The 14,515-nt window shown below is 40.2% G+C and overlaps 1 protein-coding gene across 1 annotated transcript in view; it reads right to left on the bottom strand.

The window, feature by feature from the left end:
- map3k5 (mitogen-activated protein kinase kinase kinase 5) overlaps positions 1-14,515 on the bottom strand; it is a 189,233-nt gene that overhangs the window by 112,164 nt on the left and 62,554 nt on the right. The window contains exons 5-6 of the mRNA XM_043685981.1: positions 14,133-14,301; positions 12,512-12,618 (exon numbers count right to left, since the gene is read on the bottom strand). Of these exons, the coding sequence (XP_043541916.1) occupies positions 12,512-12,618; positions 14,133-14,301 (276 nt within the window). The remainder of the gene's footprint in view (positions 1-12,511; positions 12,619-14,132; positions 14,302-14,515) is intronic.

The following is a 14,515-nucleotide window of genomic DNA, read 5'->3' as shown; positions in this document are numbered from 1 at the left end:
TCAGACTGAGGCCTGAGGGAGAGAGAGGATCAGACTGAGGCCTGAGAGAGAAAGGGATCAGAGAGAGATCAGAGGGAGAGAGAGAGAGAAGGAGAGAGAGAGAGAGAGAGAGAGAGAGAGAAGGAGAGAGAGAGAGATCAAGAGAGAGAGAGATCGAGAGAGAGAGAGAGATCGAGAGAGAGAGGGATCACAGAGAGAGAGAGAATTTGCTCTGTGTGGGCATGCCCTAAGTTCCTGAGCATCTCCACAAGCTGCCTTGCCTGCTTGAGCCTTTGCACCCATTTATAAGAGCTGAAAATGTGTTGCTGGAAAAGCGCAGCAGGTCCTCCTCACCCATTTATAAGACACCAGTAAGTAAAACATCCATTTGTGGGTGAGGAATCAAGTCCCAATGAGGTAGCATGTCATGGCTGAATAAGGGGAAGGGGATGCCAACTCACTGAGTATATAGTTTTTGGGGTTCCAAAGACGGGATTATCTTATGTGCCAGGCTTGACAGTAAAACAATACATAAACAGAATACATGGTCTATGAATGCAGCTCAAGAAGGGAGAACATAGTAGTCAATTTAAAATAGAACAAAGTAAGCTCAGCTTTTGCTGTCATGACTTGCCAGCACAGATTCAGAGTTGTACAGAACAGAAACAGACCCTTTGGTCCAACCTGTCCACGCCGACCAGATATCCTAATGTAATCTAGTCCCATTTGCCAGCATTTGGCCCATATCCCTCTAAACACTTCCCATTCACTTACCCATCCAGATACCTTTTAAAATGTTGTAATTTTCCAGCCGCCACCACTTCCTCTTGCAGCCCATTCCATACACGCACCACCCTCTGCATGAAAAGGTTGCCCCTAACAATCCTTTTAAATCTTTTCCCCCTCACCTTAAACCTATGTCCTCTAGTTTTGGACTCCCCTACCTTCGGAAAAAGACCTTGACTATTCACCCTGCCCTTTTCACGATTTTATGAACTCCTATAAGGTCAGCCTCAGTCTCCAGCACTCCAGGGAAAACAGCCCCAGCCTATTCAGCCTTTCCTGATAGCTCAAACCCTCCAGCCCTGGCAACGTCCTTGAATCTTTTCTGAACCCTTTCAAAAGTCTCACAATTTCTATATAGCATGGAGACCAGGACTGCACAGTATTCCAAAAGTGGCTTAACCAATGCCCTGTATAGCCGCAACATGACCTTCCAACACCTATACTCAATGCCCTGACCAATTGTTTAACAAAAAAAATCCCGCTGTAAGAGCTGAGTTATGTAAGAAAATATTAGCAAAGACATTTTCTGCAGGATTATTTTGTTGTATGGTTTACATGTTGGTTACACTTGTTTTGCAATCGAACAAGAGGAGCTAAAAATGTAACTAGTGACACACAGTCCTTGGGCAGCCAGCAAACTTTACTACCATGAAATTTACATACTGCTGTAACAGACAACCTCACTTGATCTCTGGCTTTTTGCCAGATCTTGAAGACAGCGGCAATTGAGCAGAGAGAAAACAAACCCAGCATGCCCTGATCTCAGTCTCTCAATGAAAAAAACTCAGCTACCATGAAAACAAACAAGGCACAAACAACAAATTCCTTGTAAAACAACAAGTTGACCATTTATGTTTGCATGCTAGAATTTGGTTTAAACATGTTGCAATCTCTTGCAAAGTCTTTACTCACTATGGGACACAATAAAACACTGTATATGGAAACCATATTGTTCTTTTAGGATTGCATCCAATAAAGTTATTTCACTTCATACAGACTTTCATTTGGACAATAAATTAGCACTTGGATGCTTGCCACCCGCACTATGAGACGCATTTAGTAGCAGGACTGAGACAATATCAGAGGACTGCTGCATACAATGAACTCAAGGATAACCAACTATAAACAAAGAAGTTATTTGTGGGAAATAGGTTTGAAGTTAAAGTAGTATTCTCAACACTAAACTAACAAAACTACAGAAAATAATAGCTGCACATCTAGGTTTGATCACAAAACAATTCCCAGGTACATTACTCTTTTGACAACCATTCATTGTTGTACATTTTGGCAGAATTGACTAACTGGACAGTAAAATAAGAAGGTAAGACTATAGGCTGCTTTTCACGGCATGGAGCTCATTGACCTGAGGCAGACACAACAAAAGTCACAACTTTAGATATGCTTTCAACAAAAAGGTAGAAATTAATTAATGTGTCTACCTAAATTTAGCCTGCATGTTTTCAAAACCTAAATAACTTCCAAAGGGGATATTGTAAAATATACAAAAACTAAAACCAGTAAAGACTAAAGATTTGTGTGTTACCAATTAATTGTCAAAAATATTTGCAGCTAGTAATCTCCCTGATTGGTTATAAATATAGCAAAACAATCAGCAATCTTCATCACTGTCTAAAATCTGACAGCACCTTCTGATGTCCACACTTTCCAATTAACAGGAAAATCTGAAAGTTGCTGTCAGTGATTCCCTGTTCCGCACAGTTTGAGCTGTTTGTAGTCTTTGTATTTGCAAATGATACTGAATCTTAGAGTCAGAGTTATACAGCACAGAAATGACCATTTGGTCCAACTTGTCTGCACTGACCAGATATCCTAAATTAATCCAGACCCATTTGCCAGCATTTGGCCCATATTGCGCTCAACCTTTCCCAATCATGTGCCCATCCAGATGCCTTTTAAATATTGCAATTGTACCCACCTCCACCACATCTTTTGGCAGCTGCATGAAAAAGTTACCCCTAGATCAGTTTTAAATCTTTAAACTCTCACCTTAAATCTGTATCCTCTGGTTTTCGGCTCCCCGAGCCCTAGGAAAAAGACCTTAACTAATCACCCTACCCATGCCCCTCAAGATTTTATAAAACCTCAGCCTCTGATGCCCCAGGGAAAACAGCCCCAGTCCATTCAGCCTCTTCCTTTAGTTAAAACCCTCCAACACCGGCAACAACCTTGTAATTCTTTTCTGAACTCTTAAGTTTCACAACATCTTTCCTACTGCAGGGAGACCAAAGGTGCATGTGGTATTCCAACAGTGGCCTAACCAATGCCCTGTACAGTCACAACAGGACCTCCCAACTCATATACTCAATGCACTGGCCAATGAAGGCAAGCATACTAAATGCTTTCTTCATTATCATGTCTACCGACCATTAGAAGTGGGCAAAAAGTACTGGCCTAGCAAGTGAAGCCCATGCCCCGTAAACAAATTTGAACAACAAACCAAGACAGCTTGGGAGCAGCAGTGAATGTCGAGGGCAATTCTAAAATGGAACTGGCCGTGGTGTGCTTGTCAGGCTGAGCCAGTGTAAGGGAACGGTCAGCGTGCTGGGTGGAGGGGTGCCAAGGGTAGAAATTACATTGGGGGCCACCCATGCCATCAGCAGGGCTTTCCAAAGGGCACAGAGTTCCCAATCAATTGGGATGAACTCTCCCAGAGCCCTAAGGAAGGCTGGCAGTGTAAACCCAGTGACCTGCCCACATTGATTGGGCCTCAACCAGCACTTAAGTTGGTCACTTCAGGACGTCGCTTGGTCTGGGAGGTTGCGAAATGGATGTGCAAGCAACGCTCAGCCCCTTCCAGCTCTTTCCATAATCGAGGGAGTTAGGAAGCAATGGGCATCCCTTCCTACCTTGTACCACTCGAGTGTTATTTCTGACAGCTGAATTTTTAAACAGATTCGACTATCCAGAATTAAGAGTTAAAAGTCAGGCACTCACACACTAAGTATGCATCCAACGTTGACATTCTTTTTAATACCAACAGGATTTCCAAACATTTTTGTGAAGTGTTTGGATTCAGAGGTTGTGCACTCCATATCATTACTACACGAGGACAATGCCAAGAAGTCTGATAGATAATAGTGATGATTTTGTCACAAATAAATACCAGCCTCGTTATGAAGAAACTGAATTAAATATCTTGAGAACTGTGCAGATGTAACTAGTCACCTGTCTCCATCAGCAGCAGCTTCCAAACGTGAGTTCCACCGACTTGAGGACCATGGGAGCAGCACCACTCCAAATTTCTTTTCAGGTCACATATCATCCAGATTTGAAAACAATTGCCATTCCTTCACTGTCACCGAGTCCATTGCGAGAGGTCCTTCTTTGACCAGCACTGTGGATATGCTGACATCACATACACTATAACCAGGAGGCTGCTCTCTGACAGCTTTGTGGATGTAACCGCAAGAAGTTCAATTGACTTAATGGCTGGTTTGCATGCGGAGAGACAAGAGTGTGGTTTCAATTCCTGTACCAGTGAAGAGCACCATGAACACTGCCTTCTCAACACTCACCCTTGCCTAATGTGAGGTAATCGTCAGGTTAGAATCACCATCAGTCACCTTTCTCTCACGACAGAGGAGCAGATGGTCCTCTTGTACTATGGCGACATTCTCAAACACAATAACCAGAAGGCCCCTCTCTAAAAGCACTGTGTATGTACCTACACTGCATACACTGCAATAATTCAAGGTGGCAGCTCACTGCAAGAGCAATAAGAGCTGGGAAACATGTACTGACCTTGTCAGAGGCACTCTCAGCCCATGTATGACTAAGAAAATATCTTGTAGCCCAGAAAGCAAAACAAATTTGCAATACAAGTCAATGCAATCTTATGTATATCACATCAAAATAATTTTGGGATCTATATTTGTTCTTCAAATATACTGCTGAGAAACAAGCATTCACTTTGGTAGCATTATTATCATTTAAAAAGCTATCGCATAATTTATGTCTGCCTGTTCAAATGAAGCAGGGTAGCAATCACATCCTTGTAAAGGGACAGGTGTATCAGTGGATCAAGTCCTCATGAGTTTAATATTACGTTGCAACAAGAGAATGCAAGAACTAGCCGTAATTTGCTTTTTGGCCACTGCTATATTCTGTTGGAAGAGCCTAAGCTTGTCAAGCCTTTGAAACCACAAGTGGAATGCCAAAAATGTCTAAAAGAACAAAGCTTCATGAGATGATATTGAGCCAAGAATTGTAATACTGCTGTTCACAGAAGGATCTGTAGGATTTTATGAGGAGGATTGGAAAACAGAATATAAAGTCAAAATGTCCCCAGACACATGATGGAACTTTACTGAACAAGTTTCAAAGATCAGAAATACAGTTACGCTTGGAAAATGGGAAGAATAAGATGTACCATTTTGAAACATATATTTAATGATCCACAAAAAAAAGCTGAGTATTTTATACTTGAATAATAGAATCTATAGCATTTGATAGCAATACCAAGTGCAATCATCAGCTGAATCTCTACAGAAGTCACCTGCAGGCGATTCACTTAGCTGGCAATAAAAAGTGCTGAGTAAGGTTCGTGTTGGGGGCAAGAGAGAGTACAGAGAGACAGCACGCATGCACATGTGCAGGGAGAGACGGGGAATGCACAAAGAGAGAGAAGGAGCATGCAAAGAGAGAAGTAAAAGGGGCACTGCATGGAAGAGGGTGGTCAGCAAATGGGATTTGGTGGCCTGGCAAAGTTTGCAGGGGTCAGTGAGGGAATTCTGGTCATCAGCAAAGGGAGGCAGCATGGAAACAGGAGGATAGAGAGGAGCAAATTAGTGCACATTGTTAGCTGACATTGAATATTTAAAAGGATGTTACCTTTTATTCAACACCAATCAAAACCCGGTCCTGTCACATGTTGCAATTACATGATCAAGCACAAATCTCGCCAAGATCCTCTTGCTCAAAATTAACCGGACGGGGGAGCTCTTCATTTATAGAGATGTAATTAGCAAAAAAATGTCATAGAACCAGTTTTTCTGATGCACACAGGTTTTGCTTTGATTTTACGAACTCATGTCTGTACAGGCCCTCTAACATGCATTCTTTCTGTTATTTATACAGATAGCCTCCTCTTTTAAATTTCAGGGACTTGCTTTTACTGTTACACTAACAGATGGGTATATGAAGGGGTTCAAAATTGGGAGTCCAGTTCAGCACTCTTCCAGTTTATTGATCTCTGGCAACACTTACTTTTGTGTAAACATTTGTTTCAGAATGCTGGCTGACTAAATTTTACTTCAACAACATTAATTGGATTTAATACAACATTATTGAATAAAACATTTCCAAGTACTTCATAGCATAATTATTAACCTAAGTATGGCATCTCATCACATCTGAAATTAATTTAAAGCAGGTTATCGAAAGCTTTGACAGAGGGCAGAGGAGTTAAGGAACATCTCAAAAAGAGACAAGAGAGATGGAGAGGTTTAGTGAGGGTTTATTTTGACATTTTTGACCGAGGTAGTGGATGGCACACCTACCAATGGTAGAGCAATAGTAATTTAATATGGAGAAACATGAATAGTATATTTTAGTTAGAAAACTTAGGAAATGCAACAATAAAAGGTAGAATTTTCAAAGGGGAGCAGAGTCAGATGAACCTGGAGTAATAAGGAATGTAGTGAGGGGATTGACACTGTTCTCTGCAGCAAAGATCCAAATGGCTGTGTTGGCCACCCAATGCCAGGAACAGAACATCAGCAAAATGCTGGAAAGGAACCTGCAGTGAGATGGGGAGGATCCCGTGGTTGTGGTTTATGTTGGTACCAAAAATATAGATAAAACTAGGAAAGGAGGTTCTGCGTAGAGAGTATGAGGAGCTAGACACTGAATTCAAAATAGAACTTTGAAGTTATAAACTCTGGATTTCTACTCAAACTACATGTAAACTGGCATAGGGTACATGACTCAGATTGTGTGAGAGAACTGTGTGTCAGATTGGAGGCCGTACCATTGCAATGGTCTACACTTAAGCCATGTTGGAATCAGTATTCTTGTGAACCATGTAACTAGAGAAGTGGCAATGTTTCAGATATCAACGAGTACAGACAAGGTAAGAGAAGAGAATAGTAATATGGAAAGTGAGGGTTAGAGAATGGCAAAAGGAGAGAGAGAAAAAACCTACAAATTTACCAACAATTATAGCTAAATAAATTTAGCTACAGTACAGTTGGATCCAACATCTAAGATAGGAGCTTACGGTGTTGACAAGATTTTAAAAAAAGACAAAACTAAAATGCTCTGCATCTGAATGTGCAGTGTTCATAACAAAACAAAAAAAAAGTGCACATTGAATTAATAAAACCTGACTGCTATTACAGAGGCCTGGTTACAGGATGATAAGAGTGAATCCTGAATATTGAGGATAATTAATATTCAAGAAGAATGGAAAGTTAATAAATGTAGAGGGATAGCATGTTAATCAAGGATGCATTGATGTAATCGTTAAAACATTACATTGGCTCAAGGAAATTAGAATGCAGAATAGGTTTAATGGAGATGAGGAATAGTTGGTGAAAGAAGTCACAAGTGGAAGTGGTTTACAGGCCCATAACAGTATCCACAATATGGGATGAAGTATGCAAGAGGAAAATATTTGGTGCTCAAGATAAAGGGATAGCAATAATCATGAGTGATTTACGGGTTGTTCTGCTATAACATGTGACTTGTTAATGCAAATTCAATATAACGCAGCTGACGATTTGGGAGACACTGTTTCTATAGCACGAATGTTTAAAGCGTGTATTGGTTATAATGCAATTTCAGCCCTATTAGTTTAAATGGTGCTACTATTATGCGATCTTCTTATAACATGTGATTGCATGAGAACAGAACTACTACGTTATAGCAGAACTGATTGTATCTGGAAAATGAGACTGGTCGTAGCAGCCTTGATGAGAAATTTAGCATATTCTGGAATTGACCAGAGAAGAGGTTATATCAGACTTGGTACCGTGTGATGTGACAGGATTAATGAATAACTGCAAGGTATCCCTAAGTTGTAATCACTTAATTCCAATTTGTGGAATTTTACATCCAGTTTGAAAGGAAGAACACTGGGACTAAGATTAATATCTTCAACATAACCAAGGGCGACAATATGGACAAGAAAACTGAGCTAGCTAAAGTGAGCTGGCATATTAGGCTGAGGGATGCATCAATAGAAGCACAATGACAGACATTTAAGGGGATTTTCAGAATAAGTTTATTCCCACCTCGAAATAAACAATTCTAAAAGGGAGGATCTACCATCAATGGTTAGCGAAAGTTAGTAAAACAGCGATACCTGAAGGAAACAGCAAATTACTGCAGATGCTGGAATCTGTGCTGAAAACAAAATGCTGGACATCATAGCAGGTCAGGCAGCATCCCAGGAGAAAGAGCAAGCTAACGTTTCAAATCTATATGACTCTTCATCTGTGCTGAAGAGTCATCTCAACTCAAAGCATTATTTTCTCCACAATGCAAACAGTAAGTTATGGGAGACAAACCAAGAATGTGTTAGAAGGCATTTGGGGAGGTGTCACCTAAAGGTTACTGCACAAGATAGGAGCTTACGGTGTTGACAGTAATATATTAACATGGATAGAGAATTGGCCAGCAAACAGGAAACAAGTCAGGATAGATGGGCTATTTTCAAGTTGGCACACTGTAACTAGTTGAGTGCCACAGGGATCAGTGGTCTGGCCTCAACTCTTTTGAATTTATGTTCAGGACTTAGATGTTGGATCCAACTGTAGTGTAGCTAAATTTACTGACGCTACAATGATTGACAGGAAGGCAAATTGTGAGGCTACAAAGAGTCTACAGAGAGATAGGTTAAGTGAGTCGGTGAAAAACAAAATTGGCAAATACAGTCAAATTTGGGAAGATACAAGGTTCTCCACTTGCCAGGAAGAAAAACAATATTATTTAAAATGATTAGACTGTAGAATGCCGCAGTTCAGAAGGAGCTGGGTGTGGCTGTGTGTGAATCACAAATATCACTTGTGGTGCAACAAGTAGTTAAGAAGGCAAATGGAATACTGACCCTTTTTGCAATAACAATCAGTCTAAAAGTAGGGCAGTCTTGCTACACCTTTTAAGGGAATTGGTGCAATTACAATCAGCATATTTGGTATTGTTTTATAGAATTTTATTGAAGCCTTACAGTGTGGAAACAGACCATTTGGCCCAACAAGTCTACACCAACCCTCCAAAAGAGTATCCAACCTGATTACAAGACCAGCTGAAAACTCTACAAGAAGAATATCATTTAAGAATTTTAACCCTCCCAGCTCAGTGAAAACCTGGTTGCCAGAGGCAATGTTTGAGTATTGGGCCATTAAAATACAGATTCACCCTATCCTCAGCAATAATAGCCTAAGGCACAAGCAATCAGCAGCAGCAGTTCCCTGACACATCAAACTTACATTAAAAGGCTAGAATATGGCCTTTTCCTTCCCTTTTTCACAAAAGAATGAGAGCTTGCTAATGAGTGTAAGGCTGAATGAAGAAGGGCTCATGCCCGAAACGTCGATTCTCCTGCTCCTTGGATGCTGCCTGACCTGCTGTGCTTTTCCAGCAACACATTTTCAGCAATGAGTGTAAGGCAGCAACAATGCCCAGGTACTACAGGGGAATTTTGGGTTTCCCCTTCTGTAGGCAACCTGTTCCACAACCAGGAGAAAGTGAGGTCTGCAGATGTTGGAGATCAGAGATGGAAATGTATTGCTGGAAAAGCGCAGCAGGTCAGGCAGCATCTAGGGAACAGGAGAATCGACGTTTCGGGCATTAGCCCTTCTTCAGGAAAGGCCTGAAGAAGGGCTAATGCCCGAAACGTCGATTCTCCTGTTCCCTAGATGCTGCCTGACCTGCTGCGCTTTTCCAGCAACACATTTCCATCTCTGTTCCACAACCAGTCCAAATTAGACCAGAGTCCAGTTCCCATGGGATGCAGATTGCAGTTTCCCACCACCAAAATTCCACTGACACCCATACAGCACGTGGTAGGCCATGTGATGCAGTCAGAAGTCTGTGCACCCATGTGGCAATGTGCCATAATATAGAGTTGGCCAGGTTTTGCTTCATTCCTGCCTTGTACCTCCTTCAGGCCTTTCTTGCTTCAATTCTGCCTCCTATTCATTAAAGCTTTCAACTTCACTTGAAAATAAAGTGCAATTGCCAATTATGGCTTCCTTACAACTGATAAAATGTTAAGCAAATATTAACCTATGTACACAGGGTAACAAAAGCATTAAATTAGGCACAAGACCATCACAGGGTAGTACAAATCTGTATTTCACACTTGAAATTCTTATTGATTTTTTTTCCCTTTTGTTCTGGTTGGATTGAGAATGGACAAAGCAGGTAATATCTAACTTGTCGTTACCTGGAAACAATGCAGACACTACCTATCATAGAAATTATATGAGTTCCATTTCGAATAGCTGGAACATAGTTGCAGTACCCAGTCTTTCGGACATATGCAAACATTGATAGGGCAAGTCAATTTATTTTTTGCCAGGACTGAGGAACCATCAAACAATTCACTCAGACAACTGCAGGTGAAGAAAAAGTCTCTTTGGTGTCCAGATAAATACTTGCCCATACATTAACTTCACATTGCATCTATTTTGAGGAATTTTCAATGTAGGATAACATATTGCATTGGCTTTTGGAATCAGCAAGCAGGTGGTAAAGCTCTAATTCTTTTGTGAAGGTTCAGTCCTGAAATAATGTATGCTCATAGGGATACATTGGTTAAATAAATTATAGAGCACTTTCCAGACTCCAATACAGTAGATGCATTTACTTAAAATGAATCGGCAAACTTATCACTGCTACCTTTTGTGACTGTTGTTCATGCTGCTAAAAAGCACCACCAAAATAGACCACTTGTCAAAAATATGTCACTTTTAGTTTCGTAGTATTAGAACCCATATGCAATCTGTTATTAAGTACCACAGCATTCCAAACATACTATTTCCAAACAGATTGTGATAACTTCAAAAATGTGTTAATCTTCAAAAAAAAATTCAAGGGTTTAAAATCTTTAAACGCTAGAAGCATATGGAAAGGAATGGGGATTGGTTTAACTTCCTTTGATACTTTTCCTCTTCCTCTTTCAGCACCTGATGGGAGAGAAATTTAAGACAACTAGCCTTTTCTCCCCTCCCACACAGAGACATCTATACGTGTAGCCGATGGCAAAATGTGAAGAGCCATCAACGTTTAGGCCTTGGTTGTCATTAGAGCGAAGATAATGCTTTGGACACAGATCATGTAGATAAGTGACCAGGCCTAGAGGCCTAGAAACAGTCTTTCAATAAAGAAAGATATAACAGCACAAAAATATACAATTCTATAGAAATACCAATGTTTGACGTGAATGCCAGTGCACGTTTTTCATAAACAATAAAGCAACCAACAGCAAACTCAAAAAGAATTGTGCAACTTGCTTTAATAAAATGCAGAAATGCTTCCAATAAGAATGCTGAAGCCAAAGCAGCCTGCTCCTTTTTGGATGTTAATACAGCTATCCACAGTTGATTACACCCTTTGATTACTTCTCTTCAGATTCTCTTGAACCAATTCATACATATATGTAAGTTTTCCCCATTAGTGTATTCCATAACATTATTAGTCTCTACCTCATTTCTACCATTAGTGATAAACTTTAAAACATATGAGAAATCTAATTGGGTACCTTGGGGACAAAATTTATTCATACAAGGTACTTCCTTCTTCACGACATGGTACAGAAGCTGGGAGTGAATACAGAATGACAGAAAGGGATAATTACTTATCGCAGTTTCATTCACAAGAAAATAAAAATGCCTTCCTGTCTGTCATCAGCCTTCTGCTTTGTTTACACAGGTTTTCTGTGTAAAGTGTCTGGATTACCCATACCAACTTTATCTATTATGAATCAAAGATTGAGACTGCAAATCACATCTTCAACTTGACATATCACCACTCTGTTGCAGAATTAGGAAGCTGAAAGTTACTTCTTTTTAAAAAGAAGACAATGATACCATCCAGATGCCTTTTAAATGTTGCAATTGTACCAGCCTCCACTAGTTCCTCTGGCAGCCCATTCCACACACACACACACACACACACACACCACCCTCTGCAAGAAAAAGTTGCCCATTAGATCCCTTTTATATCTTTCCCCTCTTACCCTAAACCCTTGCCCTGTAGTTCTGGACTTCCCCACTCCAGGGAAAAGACTTTGTCCATTTATCCTATCCATGCCCGGATGATTTTATAAGCCCCTCAGCCTCCAATGCTCCAGGGAAAAAGCCCCAGCCTATTCACCCTCTCCCAATAGCTCAAAGCCTTCAACTCAGGCAATATGCTTGTAAGTTTTTTCTGAACCCTTTCAAGTGTCACAACATCCTGCTGATAGGATTTAATTTGATTGGCATCATAACCATCACCATCAACACTCATCCACTTCACCACCAGGAGAAGCAGTGTGCCCAGGTTTGGAGGGATATAGGCCAGATGCTGGCAGGTGGGACTAGATTGGGTTGGGATATCTGGTCAGCATGGACGAGTTGGACCAAAGGGTCTGTTTCTGTGCTGTACATCTCTATGACTCTATGACAAGATCAGCATAACCTGTGAGTAGACAAAGTATTTTATAATTATAAATTGGCATTTTCAAAAAAGCCCACATAGGTAGAGACAATTCATAAACTAAAACAAAATAATGTCTTACCGATTTAGTGCAAAAGCATAGTGAAATTTGATATGAAGATTGTCCACTAGATCACAGGTTGGAAGTTTTTCCAATGTTTCCACCAATGTTACAATTGCATCATAGTCCTTGATAAAAGAAATGAAGGATAGAAAATTAAATTGTAGTTATGTTGTAAATTCTTTATAAAATATATCAAATGTGCAAAGCTTTTAGCAAGGCTTTTTCTTAATAAATCTGCTGGCGATTTGTTGACATTTCAGAAGGGAAGGGATATGCCACTTTGTCACTTGGGTGTGGACTAACTGTTGGAGTAGTTTGCTCTCAAGACAGTTGGAACCCTTGGCATCAAACTGCATTTTAAAATCTCTTCAACATCTAAACTCAGTTCCATTTTCAAGCTGGAGCTGTTCCAAATTTTACCTGCCCAATAGCCACCATACTACCTGAGCTATTTAAACATTTTGTTATCCTTAATTTAGCTTTGAATGCCTTTTCTTACTGTTTCATTTAAATTTAATCAATGTCTCAGTGACTCAAATCAATCTCTTCTCACCAGAGCATTTCACTCTGGTTACTCTAATTCACTGAACTAGAGTATGAAATTTGTTTTTCATTTCTAATCCTTTTGCTGTTGTTCAGTATGGTTCATTTGCACTTGTTTTTCCATTTCTAGAGAAGTATCTATACCTAAATGTTAACGTTGTCTGACATGGGGCCTTAATGGCTTGTTCTCAGTGTCCGGCATAGCTGGAGGATTCTCACAATTTTAAACAAACATGACAGACAACATAAGCTACTGTGGCGCCTGTGGCCAATTCAGCAGCAGACGTCTTTCAAACATGAAGAAACTCTTTGGCAAAGTTCGCCGTCCTGGAGATCACAAATTTGGAACAGGACTCTTCCAACAGCTCTTGGGGGTGGGGGGGCGTGAGAGGCAGGTTAGGAATGGCCCACAGTTGTGTTGTGGAGGAAGGCACACCATATGCTCCTCATACTCCCTCCTTTGTTTGGATAATTTTTTTAAAAAGTGACTCTTAGGGCTTTGACGGCCCTTTTGGAATGGATGCTTTGTTCAATGACAGCTGAGTGGGACGCGCAAGGAGATCGTTCTGCTCAGTTGTTGCCAGATTCTGCTATTTAGACCCAGACACAGGCACTTCATCACAGAATGGTATAATCAGGAGTAGGACCTGCTGTAGGCATCCTGGGCATTCAGAAATTCCTTGCTGCTGGGAAGGAAGAGAATGTCTACACTGCTTGAAATGTTGCACTAACTTTTGCATCCAAATGATAAAAGTTAAAAGTACTAATTTACAGCTCTTTTTTATACAGTTTTTAAAAATGTTCTTTGAGGACACAACAGGTCATCTAAACTTAAAAGGTAAAAAAATCCAGCCCATGTAAATAGAACCTTCATGAATTATAAAAACAACCAACGTTGGGAAACCTCAGCAGGTTAACTCGCTTCTCTCAGCATTGTCTGATGTGCAGAGATTTTCCAGCATTTCCTATTCCTATTTCAGATTTCTAACATCTATTTTGCTTTTATACAGCATAAACACAAGTCCGATTTGACAAATAGGAATTTTAAAAATGTATTAAAACATAGTCTTTAATGTCAGAAAGTCCTCACACCTACTTGAATATCACGGTAGGAAAGAAGTAAATTAATAACAATATCAGCAGATAAAACTTCAACGTTGTCCAGGCGTTTCCTTATTCTTTTTAGTTCTTCAGCCAACTCTTTCCCACTGTACAGTTCACGAGCTTTCCTGATGTCACTCAGGATGGTTTCCCGAAAATACTGACTGCAAAGTACAAAGAAATATATTTCCGGGCAATATTTCTTATACCCACTCATTCTTTGAAACACATTTTAGTAATACAAACCCCCCTATAAAAAGCTATAGTCCACAAATGGAAAATTTGACACTGAAACAGAATCTATAAAGTCATACGGCATACAAACAGGCCCTTTGGCCCACCAACATGCCGACCAACAAACATCAAACCACACTAATC

This window comes from Chiloscyllium plagiosum, chromosome 3 (assembly GCF_004010195.1).
Source record: "Chiloscyllium plagiosum isolate BGI_BamShark_2017 chromosome 3, ASM401019v2, whole genome shotgun sequence".
Lineage (NCBI taxonomy): Eukaryota > Metazoa > Chordata > Chondrichthyes > Orectolobiformes > Hemiscylliidae > Chiloscyllium > Chiloscyllium plagiosum.
This window is presented reverse-complemented; position numbering and strand designations above follow the sequence as displayed.